Genomic DNA, 26,868 nt, shown 5'->3' on the forward strand with positions numbered 1-26,868 from the left:
CGGGGCGAAACCAAGAGAAAAGATTCTTGGATATTGAAAGTGTCGAATTATATGAAGATAAACACATTTACATTTGGAGTATATAACATTGGTTGCTCCTCTTACAGTCTCGCACGGAATGCGCGCCGTAAGGGTTCGAGAGCAGTAGGACCATCGTAGATCTGCTGCTCGGTAACGCGCGTGTTGATCTAAGAGAAGAGTTAGTAGAAGAAAAGACGAAGTGATGAGAGGACACTTACATGTTGAAGCCCTAATTGATCAACCCGCTCGACTCCAAGCAACCGCATACATGTCTTGATCTCATCGTTCAGAACTATCACAGAGTTAGAAATAGAAGCAGACCGAATACCCAGTCAACTTACTCTGCAATGTTCGACGAACGCCGTCAACTCCACCCGCCGCTAAGCCCCATAGAGCCGGGCGTCCAAGGCCAACTGCCTTCGCGCCTAGGCAGAGAGCCTTGACGGCATCTGTGCCGCGACGAATACCCCCATCCACATACACCTCGATCTTGTCGAAGACCTCGGGGCAGTATTTCCGAATCTCCAAGAGAGTATGAACCGCCGGAGGGGCAGTGTCCATGGCGCGTCCTCCGTGATTGGAGAGAATGATACCTTTAACTTGGGGAGTGTGGAGGGATGCAAGGTATGCATCTTCGTGAGTCTGCAGGCCCTTCAATACGATAGGCAGATCCGTCTGAGTAGCAAGCCAGGCCAAAGTATCCGTCCATGTCAAGGAAGGATCGGTGCCTGCGAACAATTGCTGGCCGACACCTCCAGATCCTTCGGTTGGATTGGGGGTATCGTCTGACGCGCGCTCGGCGGCTTTCACGCCACTGGGCACGGCAGCGGTCCGTCCGGTCATCCCCGTCCGCTCATCATCCTCGCGTTTTCCTGGCACCGGGGCGTCGAGAGTAAGGACGATGAATTTGAATGCCTTGAGCTTCTGAATGCGGGCAAGCATCGTCTCACTCTTTTTGCGGTCAATCTGAACATAAAGCTGCCAGCCAAACATTTGATCCGGAGCAGCGTCTTTGACGATCTGCTCTGGTGTCATGGAAGCATTATTGGAGATGATTTGCATGGCTCCAAAGCTACGGCATGCTTCTGCGATACCGGCCTCACCGGACGGGTGACCTAGACGGGCCATCGCCGCGGGAGCCACATAAATAGGCGTTTTCAGTTTATGGCCGAGGACGGTCGTGTCCAGCTCACACTTTGTACAATCCACAAAGACTCTAGGTCGCAAGAGGATGGACCGATAAACCTGATTATTAAAGCGCTTGCTGATCTGGTCGTCGGACGCGGAGTAATAGTACGCCCAGGCCTTCTTGCTCACTTGCTTAGTAGCCACCTCCTCAATCTCGTCCAAATTGAGAAGATTCTCCATAGGTGGTGGACCCTCGATCTCTTCTTGAGGTTCAGAGATCTGCTGCTTTGGTAATGTGCTAGCATCGATTGTCCCCAAGCATGCCTCGGGCTTAAGCTCCTCCTCCAAAATACCCGGCGGGTGAATAGGATCATACTCCTCGGTGGCATCCTGGCCCGCGAGTTTCAAAATGATCTTTGCACCGCCGGGGTGGCTGCCCAAGAAATCGGTGACCTAGATTGGAATCAGACATGACCGGGGAATGTGCAATGCGCAACGAGGATCGTATAGCATGAAAGCGTACATCATAGACCTTGCCGTACAGAACCACCCAACAACTCTCAGAAGTGTTATGCTTTGCGACTATTTTCAGTCAGTCGACACATCCCGCGTGGGGGTTCACAGCGGTGCGGAGTACTCATACCTTCTGCTGCATCGAATACTTTCGTCATTCTCAATCACGCCGCAAGGGTGAATTGGGTGATAGTGGATGGTTTCTATAGAGGTTGAGACGGAGTAATTCGAGAGGAAATGGGAAGAGGAGGGAAAGGTAAAAGAAGTAAATTGGAGAAAGATACATCGACTCTGGAGAGTGTGGGGAACATGGCCGCCTTTTTCCTTTGGGGAATTTTCAATTGCCGAGGAATTGGAATTGGTATCACGTTATTGGTGGAAAATATTCGATGTATTATATGTAAAGAAGGAGAGAAAATAGGATAGATTGTTTTATTGTTTTATTATTTAGCATATAGTGTTTTGTAATATATATAGTGTACCTACATACCTATAGGCACCTATACATACATGTAGGTACCTAGGTACCTCCAATCCACGTGAGGTGTCCGCTATCTCAATCTCCTGCGGAACCCAACTTCCTTGAAATTATCAAGTCCGGATATCATTCCCCAATATCTTGACTCTTAACCTTCATTTGATCTTAAGAGATTCAACCATGTTTGAGGTGTGTTTACTGTAATATCTCCTCTACCCCATATTCTTCATCTCTCTACCTTAACTCGTAGTATTGACCGTCTCAGCGTCGTGCAGCGGATCGTTATCGCCTTCGAATGCACCGAGCCCGCTCGGCTGTGCTGACCTCGGATGAAATGGTTGAGATGCGCGCGGCTCAACGCACCTTTGAGGGGGCCTATGTCCGAACCGCCCTTTCTCAGTTCTCCTTCGCCCTCGTCGTACTCAAGATCTTCACCGCCGAGTTCTACAGTATTGGGGCTCTGTTCGCGATATACGGCACGGGTGTTCTCATCATCGGACTTTTCCGCCGCTCGCAGGGAAACAGACAGTTCTTCTCTGAAATAGGGGAGGATGGGATCCATCGGTACAAATTCCGTACCAGTGGAAATGCGGTCTTGGTCTTGACAGCATTGAGTATTGCGGCATACGCATGCTTGATTGGCTTGACCTTGAACTTGAGCAAGTGATAAGGGACATTCTGTGTGGTGGCACGCGATCCAGCCACCATGTCTAATATCCCTGGAGCCTATCTTCTAGGCATGCTATCTGTGATACCCCCTGCGTTACCGCCAAGCGCCAAGGATTCCGCACCTGACCACGGAATATGGGTTACCATTTTCGGGGCTTACGGCAGCGGACATCGGTGTGCAGCAACGGACGCCTACAGTTGGTCGGAGATCAATCTGCTGTGTTGATGACCGAAAGTCGCCAAGGAAGCCGAGTATGGATCAACCCGAGCGGTGAGACTCAGGTCACACAAGGTGTCTCAATGGTTAGTGTTGTTTGATTCACTGGAGGCTGAGTTCGATTCCAAATGCGGAGTATTATGTGTGCTTTTGTTGAGCCGGCCATAATTGGAATCAACTGAAGGTGTACGGAGTACTGATACCCCCTACCAAGACTCTACCAAGACGGGAAAACAAGCGGCTATGAGCATTTCGGTGGGTTATGAGGATATTGCAGGGCAAAGTACACAGGAGTCAGATTGAGTATGGTTTTCTTCGAATCTGTATACTCTTAGCCAAGCATTCTCTATTACAGATAGGACCGATACATCTTGCATGTTTTTGTGAGACCCCCAATTGTGTCTATGATGTATATATAAGATCTGTTTAATCCCGTATTAGACTTGAATATCTTGCTATCTTCCCAAAGCTTGTATACACTTTGACATCATATATGGCCGATCTTTAAGCCATCGATCCACCCTATGAACTAAATCTAACCTGCATCCTGATTTCATCATTTCAAAGTATTTCTTTAAAGGTCTCTTTGACGTCCTTGGCACTGTCCTTGAGAGTGATATTGTATTCCCCACACGTTGAAGAAGAAGAAAAAAACAAAACAAAAAAAAAAAAAAATACAAAAAAATATATTTGCACCAAAAAGAAACTCCAGATCCAAAAAAAAGCCAACCTCTTTGATTCTTTCAACCCCTTGAATATTCCAAATCCCCTTGACTATCCCAGGTGGTCAATATCAGACCCGGTGGTCCCTGGTCCCGTTGGTTGACTCATCCAAACCTCCGTGGACACACTTTCTTTTCTTTCCCCTCTCTCACCAACTTTTTTTTGGTCCAGTTGCCCAGGTGTGACTCAAGTCCTTATCAACTTTGAGACAACTCGTGAACAAGCTCTGAAAAGAGCGAGACGATACTCTTCTTAATAAACAAACAGAACATCCCCCAGTGGGATGGCGCAACATTCTAGCATTGCCCGGTCGGCCATGACGTCGGCCACTTCACCTGAGACGGGGGACCAGAGGATTAATATTAAACCCAACGGCACATCTAATGGCTCGGGATCGGGAAAAGAAGGAGCTCTTCTGCCTACGAAAACTGTGGTCAACCGAGCGCTAGGTAACGACCTGCATTCCGATTCCCATAAATCTTCACTGCCGCCCAAGGGCGGAGTCGGAACGGCTTTGACGGACACTCCGGTTTCTACCGCACCACCGTCTCCACAGATGTGAGTCTTGTTGATTTTCGTCTAGAACCTTTCCACTTTACTATGTCTGAGCCTATCAGAACGAGCCTTGATCGGCTCGCTTCGGGATGTGTCCAGTTCTGGGGCTCTTTGCACCTTATTCTGAGCTAATCTACCTTACCCCGGACTATTCAACCCCTTGTTTTACGTTTTCTGTCTCGGGACTTGCTTAGATGTGCTTGGCAAACGGTGACTAATGGGGTCCTTGCAGATCGGGCCTTTATCAACCTCCTGGTACTCCCGGTCGAGTGCGAGCAACTACTCTCGATATCCCCGGATTGACCAAGTCCAAGGTATCTCCAGATGGCCGCATTGCCCAGCGGGATGTCGGCGCCAAGCTGGTCATTGTCATGGTCGGCCTCCCGGCCCGAGGCAAAAGTTACATTACCAAGAAGCTGGCCCGCTATTTGAACTGGCTCCAACATGACACCGAAATCTTCAATGTTGGACAGCGTCGCCGTGTGGCCGCTGGGAAGTCCCCTTCACCTGCCCCGATTGATCGTGGCCAGGATCGGAAACCAAGTGCTTTCCACAAGGATCTCGTTGACTCAGTGCGTCGGTTGAGTGTCAGCGTTGGCACCACTTTGAACTCATCAGACGTCTCCCCGCCAGAGAACGGGGCACCGCTTCCCCCTCCAGTGGTCCCAACCAAGATTCTCGTGAATGGAGAAGAGCCCGAACAAGATTCTCAAAATGAAAGTACTGTTGTGCCCTCGATCGACGCAGGCCCGGCACAATCTCGTGAGAATGAAGAAGCTATCAATGAAGCTTCCCCCGAACCTATGGATCAAACCGCCGACTTCTTTGACCCTCAGAATCAGCGTGCCGTCAAGATGAGAGAGCAGGTCGCCCTGGACACTCTTGATGAATTGTTGGATTATATTTTGGAGGAAGGTGGCAGTATTGGTATCCTCGATGCGACCAACAGCACTATGGAACGTCGCAAAGCGATTGTTGACCATATTCGCAACCGCGCTGGTCCCGAGCTAAATATCCTGTTCCTTGAGAGCAGTTGCGTGGATCAGGATTTGCTTGAGGCTAACATGCGACTGAAACTTTCTGGTCCCGACTACAAAGGCCAGGACCCAACCGAGGCACTTGAAGATTTCAAGAAGCGTGTTGCTCTCTACGAAAAGTCCTACGTGCCTCTCGGCGAATACGAGGAGAAGCATCGTATGGCTTTCATTCAGATGATCGATGTCGGTCGTAAAGTCGTCGCTCACCAAACCCATGGCTTCCTTGCTTCTCAAGTCGTCTACTACTTGCTCAATTTCAATCTCTCTCCACGCCAAATTTGGATCACACGACACGGCGAAAGTTTGGATGATGCCGCAGGCCGTATTGGCGGTGACTCTGATCTCAGCGAGAACGGCAGAAGGTATGCCAAGGCGTTGGCTCGCTTCGTGGATCACCAGCGGAAGCAGTGGGAAGCATATCAGCGACAGAAAGACCTTCTCAAGCACTTCCCGCCTCGAGCCGGTGACATCACACCTCCCAACCCATCTTATCTTCCTCAAGAAGGGCCACGCAACTTCTGTGTCTGGTCCTCAATGATGCAACGCTCCGTTCAAACAGCTGAATACTTCAACGAGGATGAGTACGATGTCAAACAGATGAGGATGCTGGACGAAATTCATTCTGGCAGGATGGAAGGCATGACATACAAGGAAATCCAAGAGCAGTACCCCGAGGAGTACGCCCACCGCAAGAAAGATAAACTCTTCTACCGATACCCCGGACCAGGTGGAGAAAGCTACCTCGACATCATCAATCGATCGCGTACGGTTATTGTCGAGGTAGAGCGCACTACAGACCATGTGCTCCTGGTCGGGCATAGATCCGTTGCTCGCGTGCTCCTGGCCTATTTCCGCGGCTTGAAGCGTGACGAGGTCGCTGACCTCGATGTCCCGATGGGCGTTTTGTACATGCTTGAGCCCAAGCCATATGGTGTAGAGTTCAAGGCATACCGCTACAATCCCGAGACCGACTGGTTCGATTACCTTCCCAATTATGAACTGCATCAGGTCAAAGCACAGACGACCCACTAAATGCCCCTAGAATTTGAACATGGAGTTCAAAATTCCATGACTTGCTACGATCTATCATGACCTCATTTGTGGAATGACTTGGCCAAGGTTTTAGGCTCTGGTCGTTTTACGTTCTTCACTTCTCTGCTTTTTCCTGGGCTGTATCCTTGGCTTTTATTTCCTATTTGCGTCTTGAATATGTATTATCTATGCCTTCCCCCCCTCCACTGTTCTTTCCGGGGTTTTTTTTTTTTTTTTTTTTTACTTCATTTTTTTTTGACAGATGACCCAGACATTCGTTGCATGACAGGCGTTAATCTGTGTACTTTCATGACTTGGGATGCTCACCCTAGCTTTATGAGCTGGAAGTGACAGGTCACTGAGAGCGTGTCTACCTCGACATTCCATTTTCGTGCAGATATCTTTGACACAAAAATGTACCGAGATAAAACCAGCGCCTTTGCTTGATAGTCTTGAGTAGCTTTACTTGCTACGGCATGTCGATAGAACTATACACACGACCATAGCAATGAGACCAGTGTAGGAATCAATAGAACATTCTGATTGGGCTCCTGATGATGTTCTTTATTCCTTCTGCTCGGCCTTCACCTTCTCAAAGATCTCCATGAAGACCTCGGGTTCATCAGCCCCTTCAACGTGATATTTCCCTTGCACCGAGATGTACGGCACCCCAGAAACCAACCTCCTGGCCGCCGTTTTGGCCTCCAAATCAACCTCCTGAGCACCAACATCCTCATTTAACATCTTCTTCACAGTCTCTCGATCCAACCCCGCCCCAACACCCGCCTCCAGAAGAACCTTCAAATCGGTAATATTCTTCTCTTCCTCGAAATAAGCCCGAAACAGTTGCTCCGCAACCCTCGTCTGCAACCCACCAACAACACCGCCATTCACACCCTCCTTCTTAGCCTCTTCAGCCTCCCGCTGCCCAGCGAACCAAAGCAAGCGATGCGAGTCCCGCGTGAGACCAGAATTCCCGCCGAAACTAAACTGGATCCCCTCATCCTTGCCCACAGCAGATAGGCGCGCAAAGATCGCCTCCATGCGCTCAGCCCCGAATTTCCGGGCGTACATCTCGGCTTTGTTCACGCCGGGATACTCGGCTCCTGCCGGGTTGAGGTAGAATGCTTTCCAGGTTAGGCTGAATGTGTCTGCTGGATACGTGGCTTGGTGCCTGGTTATTGCTCGCGAGAGGCGGCGGTAGCCGACATAGCACCACTTGTTTTTTATATTGTTAGTATGTGGATTATATGGAATTGGAGGATATGGATGAATGGGTGTAGATCCGTATATGGTTGTAATACTTACGGGACAGATGGTGTCTGAGATGATCTGGACCTGGAAGTTCGTCATTGTGTCAAGGATGTCGATTCCGAGGAAATAGAGAGAGACGTGTTTAAATTTGGGATATCTCGAACCCTTTTTTTTTTTTTCTTCTGGAGCTTTGTCCTTGGGATGTCGGGGATGACAGTCGATTTGTAAGCGTTGCTATTCCGTACTCCCGAGGTCCCGCGTTTGGATTCTGTATGTCTTGGGGATCGCCAATCTTCTAAGAGCTCTCATGTATTTGGCATAAATGAATACATGAATACATGTTGGACAAGAGAAGTAATTGATATAAACCATAAGTGCCCCAGAAAGATGTTAATTTGAAGTACACGCTATTGCTCAACAACTACGCTAAAGCACAGATGCTCACAGTTGGGGCCTGATAGCCCAAAGGCCAGCCATGGGGTTCATTGGCCACATGTCCAAATAAAAAAAGCCCCGGAAAGACTATTACAGAACCTGCTGCGCCTGGTTCAGGTTGCCCCACGAACCTCCTGAGCTGCTGTCGAAAACAACTGACGAGTTAGAGTGAACAGACACACTAGGAAGTGGGTGCTTGCGGCCTTGACTTAGTGCGGATGAATACTGTTGAACGAGTTAGCGAGAAGGCCGGGTTAAAACAAAACGACTGGGGAATCTAACCTTAAAGACAAAGTTCAGGACCAAGGCAACTGCCAAGCCAATGCAGACTACGATAGGACCGAACATGTTGTCTAGATCCTTTCCACTCCGCTGGCGGATGAGACGGGCCCGTTTCTCGTAAATGAACCATCCCCAGACCGCGGCGAAGATGGCAAAGAATGTGTAGACGACAGCCAGTGCCTGGGCTACTTGGTTGTGCTTGCCGGCAGCATTGTACAGGCCCAATGACAAACTCGACAGGAGGATACTGATGTGAAGCCATTTGATAAACGTTCGCTGGTTGGCAAGGTAAACCTTGCTCTCCACGCGAACGGGCCCGGAATCTTTGATCCAGACGCCGGGGTGTCGAACACCAGGCGGCAGAGAGACAGACTCTGTTCCAAGCCAACGCTGAGGAGATAGGCCCAAGGATTGAAAGATGGACTCGAGGCGAGTGGGCGGCTCGGGCTCTTCTGGTTCGGGAGCGGGTTCGGTATCACGGCGCTGGGGCTCTGCGACAGAGGGGCGTGGGTGCCGCGCTGCAGGTTCGGTGACTGCTGAGGATCTCCGCATGACCGAGGGAGAGCCTGCACTAGAGTATCGGTAAGGTGACCCGAGTGGGTGAACACTGGGGCTACGCGCGTCTCCCATGAAGCTGCCCACAGCAATGTTCTCCTCCGCTCGTCGAGCCAGTCGCTCTTGTTCCTCATGGAATGCAGTTTCGGGATCACGACGAATATCACTTTCAAGCTCACCAAGCCAGAAGGGGAAGCTGTTGACATAATCTTCAAATAGGGAGGCAACACCGTGGACGAACTTGGAGAAGCGGGGAGCATCCTTGACAAGGTGGGAGACCATCAGGTCCTTGACCCACTCGGTATTATGGGCCTTGCCTCGAAGCTGGATCTCGAGCAAAGCGTGAGGGAAGCGAGTGATCTCTCCAGTCCTGACAGCGTTGAAGGGATAAGTCATATCAGCATCGTCCAAGTCGGTACGGTGCCACTCAGCTGGATCGCGACATGGACGTTCACTGTCGAGGGCATCTTCCCGAATGAGTGCAAGGTTGGTATCGAGGGAGATACGAATTCGATCATCGCCAGGAATCTGGAAGGCGGTGCGCGTGTAGTTGGCCCGGAGCATGGGTTGCAGGTCATTGTCCTTGATGAATGACTGCAGCTCATCCACATCCTTTTTCAAGGCTTCGGCGGCCGCCGAATCTCCATTGTTCGAATCCTCCATGCGGTGGAGCTTCTTATCAAAGCGATACTCGCCGTCCAAAAATTCCTTAATGTGTTTGTCTTTGAGCTGTACCTTGACTTGTCGACTTTCGTCGTCGTCGGTGACAATCTTCTTTTCCAACTGGATAGCAGGTTTGTCTTTTAGTGATCCCGTCCACCGCAGTCGCAACGATCCAGCTTCGGGTGCTCGTGCGACCTTTTGGTTGTAGAGATCAAACCGAGGGGAATCGAAATAGAGGGAAGTAATGGTGGGGTCTTCTGTCATGGTATCGAGGTCCTTGGAAGTTCCCGGCCTGTAGATGAGAACCGGCAATCGACGAAGAATGTGAGTTTTGACCTCCAAAACGTTGTCGGAGTGAACCCAGAATTTGTAAGACGAATAGGTCTCGCGGCCAAATCCATGCTCTGTCTCCCTTGGTTGCACGATGTCATGGCTAAGGGTCTCTCGAACAAAGGAGTACATCACCGAGAGCCGATGGACCAACGGCGAATAGTCTTCTGAGTTGAATGGCAGTTGCGACAGTCGCACTTGGAGCAAAGGTTTCACCCGGTACCGGGCTCCTCGTTTGCGGTCATGCTTCTTCGCAGCCTTAAGGAAACCAGTGAAATTGATTCGGCTGTACTTTTCCAAGGCACTGACTTCCTTGGTGATGTTATCGAGTTCTTGCAGAACTTCTGAGGCAATGGCCCTTTTCTTCTGTTCATTGAGAGGGGGCGTTTCTTGCTCCGGGGTAGATGCCAAGGGTCGTAGCTTAACTTCACATGCTGTTGTCCGTTCTCGGAGTTGCTGCGATGTCTCTGCTTGGAAAGAATTTACCTTGTCCAGTTCTACATTAAGCAGTTCCTGCACAAAAGCTTCTTCATCTTGCTCAGTCCATTGATCGTCGTCCGAGTCACTGGCGTCTTCTCCGTTCCGGGTGACATCATTCTCTCTCAGCAAGGTCTTAAGCTTGGTGTAGTCAATGTACTTCCCTTTCCAGGGAGGGTACACCGCAGCACGGAGGGTTTTTCCAAACCGCATTTTGAGCCAGTCAGGTTGTCAATGTGTTACGCAGAGCTGGCCGGTGTGCACCTCTGATTGGGGGGGAAGTTGGAAGGGGGGAAGAGATGAGAGAGGATTTGAGATCGAACTTTAGAAAATGAAAAGCAAAGTAAGAGTTGATATTCAACTGCAGATCGAAAGATATGCGCAGACGCCAAAAAAAATTGGCTTATTAGCTTGAAGCTAAGCGATGGACATGCAGCAGCTTTAGACTGAGAGCATTCGTAGCCAGCGATATACGCACGTGCTCGTTGGATGAGGCCAATCAGAGCCCATCAGTGGACCGGGGGATGACTAGCTATCTGGATAATTGATGTTCCGAGCGTATTATGTAAGGATGTATTTCACCTAGGTACCTACAGTACGGGGAGTAAACGGGCCAGACCGATATCGCCCCCGCCAGGACCGGAAGGAGGCACGTGCACATGGGCTTGTCCGATACCGATACCCTCCACAATCCAGCCCTTTTGACATCTAAATATTGCATACCGAGAGTACTCCGTACCAACTATACAACTTGATGGAGCCCAAGTCTGCAGCTCCGGGCCTGTCGCATCATCTGCATGGCGTATTAACCGAGCTACATCGCCAACCTTATCCTTACGTCCCAAATCCCCCAACCTGCAAGAAACGCGCCTCGGTTGCCTTGATTATTCGGGTACGACCAACCTACGACCATTGGCCCAGCACGAACCTCGCAAACAATGCTTCGCAGTCAGTCCAACAACGTTTAGATGGGTTCTTTGCACAGCCCTGGGTCCAGTATGGCGAACCGGAGGTTCTGTTCATCAAGCGTGCTTCGCGCGTGGGGGACCGATGGACTGGCCATGTTGCCCTACCAGGTGGAAAGCGAGATCCGGAGGATGTAGATGACAAGGCTGCAGCTATCAGGGAAGCTTCAGAGGAAATTGGGTTAGATCTGACAACGGAAGATACAATTAGTGTGGGGAATCTCCCTGAGCGGGTGGTCACTACCAGCTGGGGGTCCGAACCGTACGAATGTCATTCACCTTCGCCGCTGAGAATTGGGTTACTGACTTGAATGGCAGGTTGATGGTTCTTTGTCCCTTCGTCTTCCTCACGACTCGCAGCGACTCCCCGACCCTTCGATTGCAGCCCACGGAAGTAGCGTCGACACATTGGATTCCCCTGCGCGCTCTCCTATCACCATCGCTGCGGACTGTGGAATATGTGGATATGTCCCAGCGCTTCGCTCGACAAGGCGGGTTTCTGACCCGTCTCGCAATCAGGTCTCTGATGGGCTGGATGCAGTTCTCGGCCGTGAGGCTCCTCCCGTCGGAAACTCATCAATGCACTACAATTCCAGGATTTGTTCCTGAAGAGAATATACTCAAACCTTCCCTGATGGAGCGCTTCAAGGGGTGGTTCCTAAGTGGGCAAGCGGATTCGAGTGACACTGCCCGCCCGCTGCTCCTCTGGGGTCTCACACTCGGCATCCTGGCTGACTTCTTGGATATGCTCCCTCCCCATCAGGCTGTGCAGTTGTGGAAATATCCAACATTTACCGTTCCTGATCTGCGGCTGATTGTGAGCATCGTTACTTATAATCTGCGGAAGCGTAATGCACTCAATGTAAGGTCGGGTGCTCGTCCTAGTAACACGGCCGCTGATAGCGAAACGGCCGCACTCTCAGTCACACAGGAGACGAATGTTGAACATGACCACAATGAAGTGGGCATCGGTGGCCTCGGGGTAGGAAGATATTACGGACCGACAGACCAAGCAAGAGATGGGACTTCTTATGCTGTTGGGATCATGCTTCGCGGGTATTATGACCGCTTGCGCATGGCAATCTGGGTTTTCCTGGCCTGGCGTGTCGTCATTGGATCAATTGCTGGTATTTCAGCTTGGCGCATTCTTCGACGACTGCGTTGAAGTGTACGTTATATAACAGTTGTAATGAAGATTGTATATAATATGAAATGAAGATTTACTTACATCCTGCCATATACATTAGGTAGGTAGGTACGTAGGTATAAATACCAGATTACATAAGAAACAGATCATTGCGGTATTCGGTCGGATTCGAGAGCTCCCCACATCCTTCTTTGGGGGGAAACATTGAACATGAACACCTCGTCTTCCATTTCACCATCTTCTCTATTCTAATCGTTATGGCAGTTCAGAAACTTTATCCACGAGGAACAGTCAAGCGAATTGTCAAAGCCCACTCCAATCGGAGCGTGAGCAAGAATGCCGACATCCTGGTACGCGGTCGTCCCTATATGACGCCTCTCTATTATCCAGTTGCTAATACTATCTTTAAAGATCTTCTTGGACTACATACTATTCATGCAAGAGTGCGTCTTCATCTATCCTTCTGGCTTGGTCCACCGGTCGCAACCCTCCGATTCGCATTCTCGACATGATTGATCTGACGATGGGGCTGACACATTGTAGGTTAATGCGCGAGGCATCGATTCGGTCACGCAAGTCTGGCGAGAAGAATATCTCAGCGAATACCGTGCGCAAAGTCACCGAGGTGCGTTGTTTGAGGTCTATCTAAGAGCTTTTTCTAGGAGACGTGAGAACACACAGCTGACAAAGTATGGGTTTAGAAAACACTGCGCAGGTTCCAGGGATAGAAAAGCCCATGATACGAACCTATATGAACCTCGATCTGTCATTGTGGCGAAGACCTGCCTAGCATGGATATGAAAGGCGAGGGGGGATAGATACTGTACTAAGGTTGGCCTGCATTTTGTGATATTATGGCGTTGTGGGCGAATGTGAATATGATACCCTGGAGCAATACAATGGAAGAAAATCAAATAACAAATCTGTTAACTGGTAAATTGCGCAGTTATAGACGTAGTCCAGTTCTATGATTGCTTAATTGCTTTGTGCTAACGCATAGAGAGAAAGAGAGAGAGTCTGCCCCAAGCCAGTGGGCCACACCGACCAAGAAGGGGTTCCCCGACCCGCATGTTGATTCTTCCTTCATAACAACCCATCTTTTCTTCAACGTTATCACGTTTAATTCTTCAAGACCTGTACAAGCTTTTCAGAAATACTTTAATATCTGTGTTACATTCCCATCATGCCTCCCGCTTCCGCTACCCAGAAGCTCAAGGACGAGGAGAAGGGCTCCCGGTCTTCAAGCGTCTCCAAGGACCCCGAGAGTCCTAACTGTGATGTTCAGGAGAATACCTACTTGAAGGAGCTGCAGAAGTATGTTTAAAATCTAACGAACCTGGTGGCATGGTCATTGCCAATGCGCAAGTGGAAGTGAGCTAACTGTATGCCCCGTTTAGGACACTTCGCAATGCCATGAAGAAGTTGGTGAGTCATTATTGAATGCTCTTTGGTTACAATCTGTTTCTTTCGATACATTTCTAACGTTGCTGTCGTCTTTGCTAGAACTCTCTCGGCAAAGTGGATGCTATCATCGCCGAAAACCCCGACAAGTCGCTTGATGACCTGATTGAAGAGAAGAAGATCAACAACGACCAGAAGGCCCAGGTCCTTAAGAAGCCTTCCCTTCAGGCCACCGTCGCGCAGACTGAGGAGCAGATTGGCCACTACAAGCAATTTGCTGCCCAATACGAGGACCGTCTGGCTGCTCAAAAGGCTGCGCTTGTCAAGGCGCATGAGGAGGAGCTCGAAGCTGTCCGTAATAACGCCATTGCTGATGCGACTGAGGCCTCCAAGAAGACACTGCGCCAGCAGTTCTATACCGTGACTAAGTTCTTGTGCGCCGCGGCCATCCTTCGACGCGACGGCGATGCCGTCAGCACTGAGAGCCGTGCTTTTGAGGGTGTTCTGTTCGAGGTGTACGCTGGCAATCAATCTGCAGTCAATTCGCTACTGAAGATTGCTGAGGGTGCCGATGAGAAGGTCAATACTGTTGAGGGCACCACTCTTGATTTTACCTGTCAGTAACGAAGGCCTCCCCCCACCCCCGCCCCAATCAAATATCCTTGGATGTGCTCGCTGACATTATATCTATTTAGATGGCGATGTGAAGCAAGCATCTGACAAGTTCGCCCCGCCCGACGAGACTCCCGAAGTTGCCCCAGACGCAACCCACGCCACCGACCCTACGACCGATCCCACCATGGCTAATGCCGGTCTGACGGAGCTCCAGGATACCTCCCTCGGCACTCAGGCTGAGTCTGCAGCTTCCCAAGCTGAACAGGTGGCCCCTCCTACCCAGACTCTGGTTTCTGACGGTGGAAACCCTATTGCGGAACAAACTTGGGCTCCTACTTCCGATGAGAGCAGTGAATGGGTCAAGCTTCCTCGCAACCCTGAGGAGACAGACACTGGCCTCCAGGCTACCCCGGCTAGCGCTGATGCGGGTTTGAACAATGGCTCCGTTGGCGCTGATGTTACTACTCAGGGTGAGAACGGTGCCAAGTCTGGTGGACGCCGCCGTCACGGACAGCGTGGTGGCCGAGGCCGGAATGACGCTAAGCGTACTGGTGAGGGTCGCAGTGGTGAGGGTCGAGGTGCTGAGGGTCGTGGTGGTGAGACTCGTGCCGGTGAGGGTCGTGGACGTGGAGGACGACGAGGCGGTCGTAGCGGACGTGGTCGAGGCGGTGCAAGTGGCCCTGCCTCTGGCTCGGTGGAAGCTCCTGCTTCCAGCGAGTAAGAGTGGCAATCCTAGGGTGTTAGTTGGAACATGCTAGTTTGGGGAGTAAGTCTCCAAATTGATGTTCCAATGAGGGATTTCTGGGTCTGTCTTCTCGGGACTGGCCTCGACAATTTCTGGTCCGATGTGATGGCTCACGAATGCAACGAATTTTCTTCACGGAGAGTCGCTTTGATCTCTTCGTCTGGCTTTGCCAAAGTCTTCTTGACCATGTCCTGCAATTTTCTTTTCAGCGTGCATATTCCCGATCCCCAGAGAGCTTCTCTCATGACATACATATGTATTCTATGGCTATTGTTTTTATTGGCGCTTGCGAATGGACCGGTGGACAGGCTTAGGCTGGGCATAGATCGAAATTGATCATAATGAGTGCACCATTACTTTCCAGGATTTGCTCTAGATAACAACAATGCCTTTCAATATGGGACTCTTTCATTGGACGAAGTCATATTTACTAGGTCTATTGCTTGAATAGTTGGACAATAGTCGATACATATGTAGCTGATGATAGTTATGTACATACGTAACTGTTGTATGTATATAGATTAGTAGTAGTAGTGGTCGTAGTAACTACCTAGAAGTTAACTGCTGTATCACGTGATTCCACCTCTCCACTATCCTAGCCGAGATTGCATTAGCGTAATTGTAATGCTATTACACTAGACCGAATCAAATTCGGTGCAATTATACATGGACTAATGAAAATAACCAAATACGCCTTTCGAGCGTATTTGGTTTTTACTAGCGCATTTTTGGATACCCGTTTTCAGAGAAAGGCGCTAACCCACGATAGGAAATGTCAGTGGAGCTGGCGTATTCGATCTGATTAAAATGATCTTCGTACTCTTGTACAACTGTCAACTTCTCGAGATCTTGTCATTCTGCACATTTTTGCTTCTTTTCTCCCTCCTTACATCCTCCATTGTATATACGGCGCCAGCAACCATGGCCGTCGCTGGCGCCCAACGTAAGGAGGTGCTGAAGGTGTTGATACTGTCACTGTTGTTAGATTTGGTAACACCAAGAAATCCCCTCTAAGCCAACAATCACATTTACTCAACTAACAACGCCTTTAGATCTCATTTACATTTATTCTGCCCCTCTTCCCTTCGCTGCTATCGTTCTATCGCATGCAAGATCCGTCCCCGGATTCCCTCCTCAACCGCATCTTCCACTACCTAAATGCCTACAAAAACTCCTTCGCGCGCCCCATTGACTCGCGCTATGACATTGTACTCCTCGGTGGTGCCCTCGGCTCTTTGTTCTCCCTCCTCCAAGCCTTCGCTGCACCCGTCATAGGCCGCCTATCTGACCGTCATGGCCGCCGTCGCGCCCTGCTCATCTCCATGCTAGGCAACCTCTTGAGCGTCGCGCTGTGGGTATCGGCGACGGATTTCCGCACATTCCTCGCCAGTCGTATCGTTGGCGGCTTGAGCGAAGCAAATGTGCAAATGGCCAATGCCATTGTGGCGGATATCACAGACGAGGAGCGCCGCGGCTCCTCTATGGCATTAATTGGGGCCTGTTTCAGCGTTGCGTTCACTTTTGGGCCGGCGCTAGGTGCAGCGCTCAGTAATGTCAATATGGTTGCCGAGAACCCGTACATTGTCGCTGCAATTGTTTCTTTTGCTCTGATCTTTATGGAGACTGTGTATCTTTGGACCTGCTTGCCCGAGACGCATCCCCGCTTGACGACTCTTCAGATGGAGGGCGAGAGTACGTCCACCGAGAAGAATGATGAGTCAAGTAAAAAGACAGAAGAGAAGAGAAGTCCCCCCGCTAAGCGCATCCATACAAATAGCCCGGCCCTTCTCAATGCCCTACACTTTTTCTTCCTGCTCCCTTTCTCCGGTCTGGAGTTTTCCCTCCCCTTCCTCACTACCACTCTATACGGGGAATCAGCCGCGACGGCTAGCCCTGCTGCATTGAACGGACGTCTTTTGTCCCTAATGGGCTTGATCGCCTCCCTCCTCCAGGGTACGCTGGTGCGCCGTCTCCCACCGCTGGTCACCCTACGTGCTGGTATTGTGGCCTGTACTATCTCATTCTTCTGCCTGGCTCACGTTTCTTCGCCCTCTGGTCTCTATGCTGCGGGTGCTCTGTTGGCGGTAACGACCGCTACGGTTGTCACCTCACTCAACAGCCTGGGCAGCTTCGAGGCGCAGGACGCGGATCGCGGCGCTGTTATGGGTCGTTTACGGGGATGGGGGCAGGCTGGTAGAGCGACTGGCCCTATTGTGTTCTGCTCCCTGTTTTGGTGGGCTGGCCGTGAGGCTGCTTATACTACTGGCGGGTTCGCCATGTGTGTCGTCACAGTTGCGGCTTTCGGCTTGTTGAAGGCTCCTGCTGCGCACAAAAAGACCGAGTAATGTACATAGATACACAGAGGGACATTGTACCAAGCATGCTTAAAGTAAAGATGGTCCCAGCGTCTCACTATTCTTTTTGTTATATCAACTGAGAGAACAGTATCAGCCCCGAAACGCCTCCCCATCTCCCTCATTTTCTTTCGTAGAAAGCCAATGATTATTATGCTCAAGTTGCCTTGTCTTCATGCTTGCTACTCTTCACTCAGTTTGGAAATTCTTTTTCTCGTATAGTTGAACGATAACGACTAGCAGGCTGTAGAACCTGGTGAAAGGCACAATTCCTAGAAAAAGTCTTCTCCATATGTAACAAGTGATTTCACCATTGCTTTGGGTCTTTTCTTAGTCCGTAATAGGGTATAGTACACAGAAGAGTGGCGATAGTATGTCTCAAGGATGCCAGCAGACAAGGCCAAGTGAAAGAGAGGAGTTCAATGCCAAAACGCCCCATCATTCAATACCCATGACCAGACATCGTTGCGCCTTGAATCCAGAAGAGATATCGAAGTAAAAAAAAAAAAAAAACCCCCCCACAATACACCAAGAAGTTGGGAGAGAGTACACGGACACAGCGGTAATCGCAAGTCCTTTCATTGCCTTGGGGATTTTTCATTTAATGAGAAATTCGCTCGAGGTATGATCGTGTGCAGTCATGGTCTCCGGCCACCGTCAGAAGCAAACCCATGATTTTGACCAGTCGCCATGGCAAGTCCGGTATTGGCAGCTGGGTCCAACGAGCCACGCGCTTTGCCAATGAGCCAGTCAGTGAGAGTCACGAATTTAGCAGTCCGGTCCCAGCCGTCCGCTTCATCGGCATGCTCGATGGTATGAGTCAGGATTCGACCCTCCTCATCGAAGGAGAAGATAAAGATACCCGTGAATTGCTCTTCCTTTGACAGCTTGAAAATAGGCTCTTCGCCACCGAGAAGGACACTCAAGCCTTTGTTAGTGCCGTTTGTAGAAGCCGAGAGATGGCTATTTTGTGATGGGGCGGTTTGCGAGTTGGTAGAGTTGGTATTCGGAGAGGCCGGGCCGTGGAAGGGGCGGCTGTCTGTTCGTGGTTCGGTTTTCCATCGTACCAGTAGGCGCTCATCGCCGCAGTCGTGGTGGGCACCGTGATGCGTGGGGTCGAGCAGCGTCCCGGCGCGTACGATCCTTTCGCTGAGAATTTGCAATTTCACGTTGCCGACCAGTGGTACGCTACTCCATGCTACGGGGACAGTCCATAGTGCCGCGCGATAGAGTGTGCGTCCTTTGACGGTGGGGAGGTGTGGATGTGTGGATGGGAATAGGTGAAGGTTGACACTCGGAGCGAGGATTTCGGTGGGTAAGGTGTTGTACAAGATGGTTGGCAAGAGGGGGGAGAGGGTTCGTAAAGCTTTAATAGTTAATAGTTAGTTGAACGACTGCCTTTCCTTTTTTCTTTAAGATGAATGAGATAGTGAGTACATACTCTTTCCGAGTTTCAAGGTCCTTTCATCTGGGGGTTTGTGATCGGTTCTCCGAGGACCTTCCCCATGCTCCCTGCGTACCCAAGCCGGGGAGAAGTATGTAATTGGCAGAGGTGTAGCTGAAGCTGGAGGTAGCCAGGGCTCAGTGAGAAGGCCATGACGAAGTTGCGCCAGTCGTTGTCGTGAAACCGAAGCAAAAAGCCGGCCAGAGACAGAACTCTTCGGCTGATTGGGAAGAGACGTTCGCAGAGAAACCAGCTTCGGCATTCTGCATTTCAAAAGCAGACTGAACTTAGTATCGTTATCAAGCCATGTAGATAATTTGAAGGTTGAAGTCGGAGTCCGGGAGTCGTGGAGTCGGGGAAAATGACGTTGCGAGAGCCAATCAGGATGCTCTGGTATACAATTTTATACTGACATCCACTACTACATTCACTACATTCACTACATAGTTAGTACAATTCATACAATTCATGAGAATGTTATAAATCTACGGATCTACTCTGATTCCGACTAATTTGAAAAAGTATTATTCGTAAGAATCCCCGTCCTCAAGCCAGTTCATCATCGTCTCCCATTCCCATGACACGTCGTTCAGCCAGATCGCGGATCTTGTCCTCTAGAACACCACGTCCATAACGCTGTGCAATCTTAGCGGCTGCCTCGAGCATTTTACCGTTGCGGTCCGTCATCAGGGCCACCAGCTCCAGCGCCTTCATACCACGCTCCTCGCCCTCTCTGCATTCAATGGCCAGCATCTGCAGCAAGGTCTTATCCAAGTCGAGCTCCCTCCGCGCCAAGTCTGAGCGTTGGCTTGCCGTTGCATTGGTCGACGAGATAAGGTCGCGGAAGAGCGACAAAAGTACATTTCCACGTACGAATGATTCTTCGAAACGGGCACCATCGGCTGCTGTGTCTTCAGATTCGCTGGAATCCTTCGGAAGAGCGCTGGCAACCGGGATCTGGAAGTCGAATTCACTGAGCAACGGCCGCGGGAAGTAAGGATTCTTGTCGCCACCCTTGAGAATGATACAGTGGAACTTGTCTTGTGCGACAGCCACTGGCCAGTATGTTTCTTCTTTCCGTCCTCCCGCGAGACGTGCCAGTTGCTTCGTGTCCAGGAGTGGTACCCATCGCGCTTGGCCGGGTGCGCGCCAGTGTTGCAGAACCAGTAGGACGCCAGTCGAATCATAGATACAAGGATCCTAAGAAGGCGGTCAATTCCATATCCAACTCCTCCGTGTGGATGTCACTTACCCCATTATCGGAGAAGAACACACTCTGTAGCGAAGCCCCTTCCGGAAGGGCGACAGTGTCTTCATTTTGGCAAATTTCGTCGCGCTTGACATTCTCCACCGTGTATCGTAAGGTCGTGTGGCCATCAATCCCTGTAGGACCGTTTCCGATACTCATAATGTAGTCCCGCCACGCCGCGCAAGTTACGGCTTGGCTCTTCTGTCGATACACCTTGAAAGGAGTTCCAAAGAGAGTGTACACTCGAACATAGTCCTTCGACGTCACAGCGACAATGTATGAATCGCTAAGTGCCAGAGCTGATAATGAGCATCAGTAAGATGATTAGGTTGACTATATACCTTTGAAGTCTTACCTCGAATTTGTTCTCCCTCGGGCAGTTCAGTCCGCCAGTCTGCTCGTGCAGTCCACGTCTCATGTGGCCGGTAGAAGATAGTGGCCGGACTACCATCCGAAGGGTTATTGGCAAAAAGTGTCCCGTTGTCATCTATACGTGATCAGCCAAAGATCCAACACAAAAAGGCGAGAAATGCGGAAAAGACTCACTCAGACAAGCCTTGTCATACATATATGGATCAGTGAAGTGGAAGTCCCGATGAGCTTCCCGGTCATAAAATTCCACAGTAACGGTGTGATGCGTCTCCTGGTCCACCGTCCAGACAGCTCCCGTCAAGTTCAGGCCTGGCCATGTTAGCAAATCCATTTCAATGAAACTGGAACGAGAACGTACAGAGATATCTCCTACTCCCAGCCCAAGGGGTGCTACCGGGTTGGAGAGGTGGATGGGACTTGGGCTTCTCAAAGCCAGAGTGCAGGCGCTTGTTACTATAGCCGAGATCATCGAGACCATCGTGTGGCCGCTTGCCATACAGATTTAGCTCTTCATCGGCATAGCCAGCCCCATCATCATCCTCGACAAAATCCATCATCTGGTCATCTTCACCAAGGATATCATCTAGCGAGTCAGGAGTCCCTCTTCTCGCCGCTCGCTGGATGGCCTCTTTGGACCGTTCCGCCAGTGTGGTTCGCCCAACGTTGTTGGAGATCTCGCCCAGAGGCCCGGGCAAGATAGGAGCAGCCTGCAGCGGTTTCTGCAGAAGAGGCTCATGATCCTTCGGCACAAAGTTATCGTAGATGAAAAGCTCTCCGTCTGAGGTTGTGAATGAAAGGGAGTTCTTGGTAGGGTGCCAGGATAGGTTCATGACATTTCCAAAGTCGTATCGCTGCAAGATATTTTGCGTCTTCGCTTCCCATAGCACAATATATCCATCTGACGCTGCAGATGCCAGAAGAGATCCATTCGGGGCCCAGCTCAAGGCCGTAATGTCGCCGGTATGTCCACCAGCAAATGTTTTCTCCTTCTTCCATTCCGAGGTTGAGTAGATAGAAATATCCCTAGTCGCTTCCGCAGAAGCAAATGCAGTACCGTCGGGATGCCACACTGCTCTCGATGTCGCCTCGGCGTCTGGCTCCAATCGTCTAATCACCCCATCGAGTTTGCGGACTAGCTCCGGCTCCTCTTCGTGCATGGAGTATATATAGAGAATTCCATCTGTTCCGGATACTGTCGCATACCGGCCACTGGGATCGAACGTGACATGTTTCGTTCCCTTGGACTGTTCCCGAAGATACTTGACTTGCGTCATGTCGTCGACTTTCACGATCTTGACTGTGAGCTCACTAGCCCACCACAGTTAGCATAAAATGCTCTGTCTAACACAATGCTTGTGATACTTACTCGCTTGCTACCGCGACCCATTCTCCGTCTCTGGTCACTGCAATGTCCCTGACCGGCAAAGCGCATCGTACAAGCAAGTTTTGCATCTTGCCCGACATAATGTCGTACTTCCAGACTGTCCCATCCTCGGCACCCATGATGAAAGATCGATTCTGGCAATCCAGTCAGCTCCTTCGGCTAATCCTGAGTCCTCGGTTCTGACATACCGTAGCACCAATGCCGAAATGCGCGTCAACACCTTCGTCGATAGTCTTAGGCTCCCCATCTTCGCCGACCGTGTAGATACGAATTGCTGAATTGGAGCCACCAGTAATGATCCATCGTCCGTCAGGTGTGTAGGTCAGTATCGTTGTGCCGGGTGTGTCTATGTGAAAGCCGCGTTGTCAGTAATTATTGTAGTCTCCCCAGGTAATCAGCATGACTTACGGGCTGGGCGCCCCCGCGGGCGAAGAGGGTCGAAACTCATTGCAAATGAGGCCTGACGCAAATAATTCGATCAGGTTGCAATTAGAAAGTCTGGAGCATCGTTCAATCTTAATCTGGTGGATCACAAATGGCCAGGGATCTACAAGGTCAGACGCGTCCGCGTTACGCGCCTTGATTGATTTAACCCGATCGGGCAAGAAAGTAGGGCTCAGGGCTCAGGGTAAGGGCCTCCAGACAATCAATCCAAGGTTCGATGGGACCAAAGGGCATACAGTCTTATATCGAATTTGTATCTGAAATTGGTTCTATGTGCTGGCACCTCCAGCTGTCAAGAAATCAAAATCTGCTCCCTCTTGCGCTTGATTCACCGATCGCTCATACAACCCGCGGTAGCCTCTCATCTGCTTTCTTGCCCGGGTCTCTTCTACAAGGCTCTGTCGCCGTTTCTCGATTCGAGTCTGCAATACTGCCTCTGTAACCTCCAAGTGCAACTTCCTAGTCTCAATATCGCAAACGATCAAATCCCCCCGTCTCCACCACACCAAATGGTGACTCTGGCAGTGCAGCTTCAGGCGAGATATGGAGGATGATGGTTCCGCCTGCGGTGCCTGACATTCTACCATCTGAAAGTCGTATCATATCCTTAACTCCTTCTTCTGCTAGCTTCTTTGGAATCGGTATAAGGCCAGCCTCTGGCATACCCGGGTTGCCAACCGGACCAATGTTTTTCAGGACCAGTACACTATCCTTCGTCACAAGAAGGTTTGGATCATCGATCCGGTGAGCAAGGTCTGCCGAATTCTCGAATACTACAGCCGGTCCAGTGTGTGTGAGTAAGTGCCGATACTTCGACGCTGAGGCTTTGAGGACCGCTCCGTCCGGGGCAAGATTGCCACGCAGAACAGCCAAGGATGACGCGGGAAACAAAGGGTCTGAAATTGGCCGAATAATCTGTTGTGCAAAAACAAGTCGCTTGGATTGGGACGCATCGAGGACCTCACCCAGAGTTTGCCCAGTAACTGTCAAAGCAGATAAATGGAGCAGGGGTCGAAGCACTTGCAACAGCGCCATCATGCCTCCTGCATTGTGGAAATCATTCATATAGTTATCTCCACTCGGCTTGAGATCGATCAACAGCGGAGTTCTGCGGCCAATCTCCTCAACAGTGTCCAAAGTGATGACTCCCTGCAGTTCTGGATGCCTATTTGCAATAGCGAGCAGATGAACAACGGCATTGGTCGAACCCCCGATAGCCTGGAGCACTGTGATGGCATTCCAGAATGATTCCTTTGTCAAGATTTCTTGTGGCTTTCTCTTAGATTTTGCAATTGCGACTGCACTTGCGCCAGTCTCCTCGGCAATTCGCAGTCTCGCGGATGATACTGCTGGGGCAGTTGCACCTCGGAGCGGCATCATTCCCAACGCAGCAGTCACACAAGCCATTGTACTAGCAGTTCCCATAACACCGCATGTCCCTATCTAAACGAGTAACCATTGTGATTAGCGAACTAAATGGCCCTGGGTCTGCAGAAAGCCCGTCTGCACATACGGTTGGAGCAAGCTCTTCGTTAATGGCGGATATTTCCTCAACGTCGATTTCACCCGCTCGGAAGGCCGCCCAGTTGTTTCGGCAATCGGTGCAGGCTCCAATGCGCTGACCGCGGTGGCTTCCTGGCAGCATTGGACCGGTGATCAGTGGCAGGATTGGCTTGTTGGCAGAGATGCCACCCATCAACTGAGCAGGAACGGTTTTATCACAGCCTAAGTTCTCTCAGTGGCTATTCTCACATGACAGGAAAGCAACTGTAGAGTAGAGCGATTGGAACTCACCGCCGATCATTATACAAGCATCCAACGGCTGCGCCCGTATCATCTCCTCCGTATCCATGCTCATAAGATTGCGCAGGAACATACTGGTCGGATGTGAGAATGATTCGGCCAGACTAATGGTGGGGAATTCTATTGCCAGTCCTCCATTGAGTTGCACGCCGCGCTTGGCAGCTTCAATGAGCTGGGGCACATTGGCATGGCAGGGATTGAACCCTGAGAAAGTGTTGATGATGCCCACGATTGGACGTGAAAGCGCATCCTCTGAATATCCGAGTGCCTTGATAAACACTTTTCGGAGAAAGAGGGAGAAATGAGCATCTCCATAGGATGTTAGACCCTGGCGAAGTCCAGATGTGGAAGTGATTGGGTTTGTGAGATCGTAGTCCTTTTTAGGATTCTGTTCCATTTTTCGTTTCCGAAGAAGAATAATTCACTATCGAGATCGAGGAACTACCTACCTAGGTAACTAGGTACAGCTTAGATTAGGTGACTTATATATTTTCCCCTCTTCGTGGATGGTGTCATCGGCGCAAGGCCGATTCGGACACTTATCCGAGCCTGTCGTGTAATAAAAATTAAATTGATCAGTGCTCTCTATAACAAAATGATAAAATGATATCTATACCCTCAACTTCATCTTCACCCGCAGCTCCTTGGTCGGTCGGAAAGCCCCCCAGCTAGTCTTGTGCCCTGGAACCGAGAGGAATTCACCCCTTGTAGGCTCAATATCCCACAAGGCCACAATGCCAGCAGTGAAAGTCAAGATGGCTCGCTCGGTAAATCCATTGTTTGTCGACCCATACAACCCGTCCGCAAAGGGAGCGAGGATACTTGGATCAGCCCGTTGTTTTCCCGTTACAGGGTCAGTCACGAGAAATCGTAGGGGATCATACTGCTCCGGGTTTGAGAAGTATCGATCATCGTGGTGATAAGCACCATGGGGTACAATGATATCCTCGCCCTTTGCAATCTTGTATGTACGGGGCTCCGTCAGACCATAGGCGGCTTCTTCTGCCGACTCGGAAAGTATCAGATCCGACGCCAGCTTCTTGAATGAAATCCCTGCTGAATGAAGACGTACAGTCTCGTAGTAACACGCTTTGAACAGCGGGCAAGATGTGAGCACCTTTTCAATATCCAGGGAGAGACGAGGAGGCTCATCGAAGGGGAAACCCGTCTCCTCGCGACTTGGTCTAGAAGCCACCACGTAAGAGGTGATCTCCTTGCGGACTTGATCGAGAAGGGAAGGTTCGGCGAAGAGATGAGTAATTGTCCAAAAAGTGATCTTAGTCGTGTGCTCAATCAGATCATAATACAGGGACAAGTGCCCTGCGGCACTAGCACCTGACGATAGTTCCAATTTTCGGAAAGTCCGCATCCTATCTTTGACCAGTTCAGACACATCGTCAAGATCACGTAGCTCGATGCCGGCGTCAATCCCGTCGTCCCAAGCAGTAAAAGCCCGGTGAAAGATCGAAAAGATATGGCGAAGCCGATCACTAGCCGCATGTCCTGCTGAAGCCGCTGGATGCGGGACCCGGCGAGGAGTCCCGGCGAAGAGTGTCACAAAGCAATCGTCGATTTTTCCAAGATCTTCCGAGAGATTAGGGAAATTTTCCACAAAGGCCTCACCCATCAGAAAAGTAGAAATGATGTGACCAATGAAATTGCTCATGAGTGCAAACAAATTGGCCTCGCAGACTGTCTGGTCCTCTTCGGGAACTTCAACTCCACTCATTCCACGCTCCCAGGGGCATTGGTCAACAATGCTCCGGCAGAAGCTCACCAGGTTCGACATGTCACGCTGCACCAAACGGGTAATAGTAGCCGAAGCTTCAGTGACGAAATCCTCTTCGTTGAGAATGGTGGAAGCCTTGTCGCTAACTCCTTGGTTACGATCCAAATCCATTTTTCGGATTAGGCTGCGGTCGCCAAAGACGTTTTGCAGAGCTTGACCGAGCACCTGGTTGTGTGGCGTGGCAGCTTTGGCAGAGAAAACAGTCTTCATCATAGATGGAGATGTCACAGCATTGTATTTCACACCACGCATGTAAATGCCAAAGACAGGCTCATTCATAGATTCTCTATAACCTTGTTAGCAGGCACCGTAGAAGGACAATATAGTAGAAGACCAACCGAGCTCTTGCAAAGAAGGTAACATGATTCCATAAGAAGGCAGGGCCATGTCCAATCCAGGGAAACCAATACGGTGCTACTCGAACCGTCTGTGATTTTGAATCCCGATCAGGTCGACTCTGAAGCCCCGAGATAATCCGGGTTGTGATGCATACGAACACCACAACAGCAAAAACAGTTGACCAACTTATACCGAAATATCTCTCACGGACGGCCTGTATAAGACTCAAGGCTCCGTACCTCTCCATTTGTGATCAATTCAATGCTGCTCAAAACAAACCCTGCCACGTAAGATAACACAGCGTCAACACCCACTCAAGGGCTCGAGGAGAGATGACTGGATATGGCGATTGAAATTGATCTCCAAAGATCTTTTTTTTCAGATTAATATATCCAAGTGAAAGGGTAAAGGGACAGGATGGCAAACGGAGGCCGGTGTCTTTTTCTAG

The 26,868-nt window shown here is 50.3% G+C and overlaps 13 protein-coding genes across 13 annotated transcripts; 6 read left to right on the forward strand and 7 right to left on the reverse strand.

Moving 5' to 3' along the window:
• Positions 1-101: 101 nt before the first annotated feature.
• Positions 102-1,820, reverse strand: N7525_005181 (FMN-dependent alpha-hydroxy acid dehydrogenase; the record flags this gene model as incomplete). The annotated part of the gene is made up of 5 exons (XM_061213305.1): positions 102-188; positions 240-313; positions 363-1,602; positions 1,673-1,731; positions 1,793-1,820. 5 exons carry the CDS (start codon positions 1,818-1,820, stop codon positions 102-104), a joined length of 1,488 nt encoding a protein of 495 aa, XP_061070326.1.
• A 500-nt stretch (positions 1,821-2,320) lies between these two features.
• On the forward strand, positions 2,321-2,807 carry N7525_005182 (uncharacterized protein; the record flags this gene model as incomplete). The annotated part of the gene is made up of 2 exons (XM_061213306.1): positions 2,321-2,329; positions 2,406-2,807. The coding sequence occupies 2 exons, from the start codon at positions 2,321-2,323 to the stop codon at positions 2,805-2,807; spliced, it is 411 nt and encodes a 136-aa protein (XP_061070327.1).
• Positions 2,808-2,846: 39 nt separating this feature from the next.
• On the forward strand, positions 2,847-3,035 carry N7525_005183 (uncharacterized protein; the record flags this gene model as incomplete). The annotated part of the gene is made up of 1 exon (XM_061213307.1): positions 2,847-3,035. The coding sequence occupies one exon, from the start codon at positions 2,847-2,849 to the stop codon at positions 3,033-3,035; it is 189 nt and encodes a 62-aa protein (XP_061070328.1).
• A 997-nt stretch (positions 3,036-4,032) lies between these two features.
• N7525_005184 (6-phosphofructo-2-kinase PFK26) lies at positions 4,033-6,373 on the forward strand (the record flags this gene model as incomplete). Its single annotated transcript, XM_002565046.2, has 2 exons — positions 4,033-4,307; positions 4,537-6,373. 2 exons carry the CDS (start codon positions 4,033-4,035, stop codon positions 6,371-6,373), a joined length of 2,112 nt encoding a protein of 703 aa, XP_002565092.2.
• Positions 6,374-6,937: 564 nt separating this feature from the next.
• N7525_005185 (DsbA family oxidoreductase) lies at positions 6,938-7,726 on the reverse strand (the record flags this gene model as incomplete). The annotated part of the gene is made up of 2 exons (XM_002565045.1): positions 6,938-7,591; positions 7,682-7,726. 2 exons carry the CDS (start codon positions 7,724-7,726, stop codon positions 6,938-6,940), a joined length of 699 nt encoding a protein of 232 aa, XP_002565091.1.
• Positions 7,727-8,152: 426 nt separating this feature from the next.
• Positions 8,153-10,582, reverse strand: N7525_005186 (SPX domain protein; the record flags this gene model as incomplete). The annotated part of the gene is made up of 2 exons (XM_002565044.1): positions 8,153-8,287; positions 8,345-10,582. The coding sequence occupies 2 exons, from the start codon at positions 10,580-10,582 to the stop codon at positions 8,153-8,155; spliced, it is 2,373 nt and encodes a 790-aa protein (XP_002565090.1).
• A 541-nt stretch (positions 10,583-11,123) lies between these two features.
• Positions 11,124-12,499, forward strand: N7525_005187 (NUDIX hydrolase; the record flags this gene model as incomplete). Its single annotated transcript, XM_002565043.1, has 2 exons — positions 11,124-11,596; positions 11,653-12,499. 2 exons carry the CDS (start codon positions 11,124-11,126, stop codon positions 12,497-12,499), a joined length of 1,320 nt encoding a protein of 439 aa, XP_002565089.1.
• A 1,165-nt stretch (positions 12,500-13,664) lies between these two features.
• N7525_005188 (uncharacterized protein) lies at positions 13,665-15,218 on the forward strand (the record flags this gene model as incomplete). Its single annotated transcript, XM_002565041.1, has 4 exons — positions 13,665-13,795; positions 13,879-13,906; positions 13,985-14,498; positions 14,578-15,218. The coding sequence occupies 4 exons, from the start codon at positions 13,665-13,667 to the stop codon at positions 15,216-15,218; spliced, it is 1,314 nt and encodes a 437-aa protein (XP_002565087.1).
• A 945-nt stretch (positions 15,219-16,163) lies between these two features.
• Positions 16,164-17,587, forward strand: N7525_005189 (putative tetracycline transporter; the record flags this gene model as incomplete). Its single annotated transcript, XM_002565040.1, has 2 exons — positions 16,164-16,232; positions 16,295-17,587. The coding sequence occupies 2 exons, from the start codon at positions 16,164-16,166 to the stop codon at positions 17,585-17,587; spliced, it is 1,362 nt and encodes a 453-aa protein (XP_002565086.1).
• Positions 17,588-18,234: 647 nt separating this feature from the next.
• On the reverse strand, positions 18,235-19,302 carry N7525_005190 (uncharacterized protein; the record flags this gene model as incomplete). The annotated part of the gene is made up of 2 exons (XM_002565039.2): positions 18,235-18,962; positions 19,038-19,302. 2 exons carry the CDS (start codon positions 19,300-19,302, stop codon positions 18,235-18,237), a joined length of 993 nt encoding a protein of 330 aa, XP_002565085.2.
• Positions 19,303-19,586: 284 nt separating this feature from the next.
• N7525_005191 (WD40 repeat domain-containing protein) lies at positions 19,587-22,493 on the reverse strand (the record flags this gene model as incomplete). Its single annotated transcript, XM_002565038.1, has 8 exons — positions 19,587-20,240; positions 20,293-20,588; positions 20,645-20,776; positions 20,836-20,970; positions 21,020-21,969; positions 22,028-22,179; positions 22,234-22,391; positions 22,454-22,493. 8 exons carry the CDS (start codon positions 22,491-22,493, stop codon positions 19,587-19,589), a joined length of 2,517 nt encoding a protein of 838 aa, XP_002565084.1.
• Positions 22,494-22,954: 461 nt separating this feature from the next.
• ilv3C (putative dihydroxy-acid dehydratase) lies at positions 22,955-24,689 on the reverse strand (the record flags this gene model as incomplete). The annotated part of the gene is made up of 3 exons (XM_002565037.2): positions 22,955-23,932; positions 24,003-24,214; positions 24,284-24,689. 3 exons carry the CDS (start codon positions 24,687-24,689, stop codon positions 22,955-22,957), a joined length of 1,596 nt encoding a protein of 531 aa, XP_002565083.2.
• Positions 24,690-24,902: 213 nt separating this feature from the next.
• On the reverse strand, positions 24,903-26,667 carry N7525_005193 (uncharacterized protein; the record flags this gene model as incomplete). The annotated part of the gene is made up of 2 exons (XM_002565036.1): positions 24,903-26,367; positions 26,420-26,667. 2 exons carry the CDS (start codon positions 26,665-26,667, stop codon positions 24,903-24,905), a joined length of 1,713 nt encoding a protein of 570 aa, XP_002565082.1.
• Positions 26,668-26,868: the final 201 nt, after the last annotated feature.

The sequence above is a fragment of the Penicillium rubens genome (assembly GCF_028828025.1).
Source record: "Penicillium rubens strain IBT 27055 chromosome Unknown utg000002l_segment0_segment0, whole genome shotgun sequence".
NCBI classification, from domain to species: domain Eukaryota; kingdom Fungi; phylum Ascomycota; class Eurotiomycetes; order Eurotiales; family Aspergillaceae; genus Penicillium; species Penicillium rubens.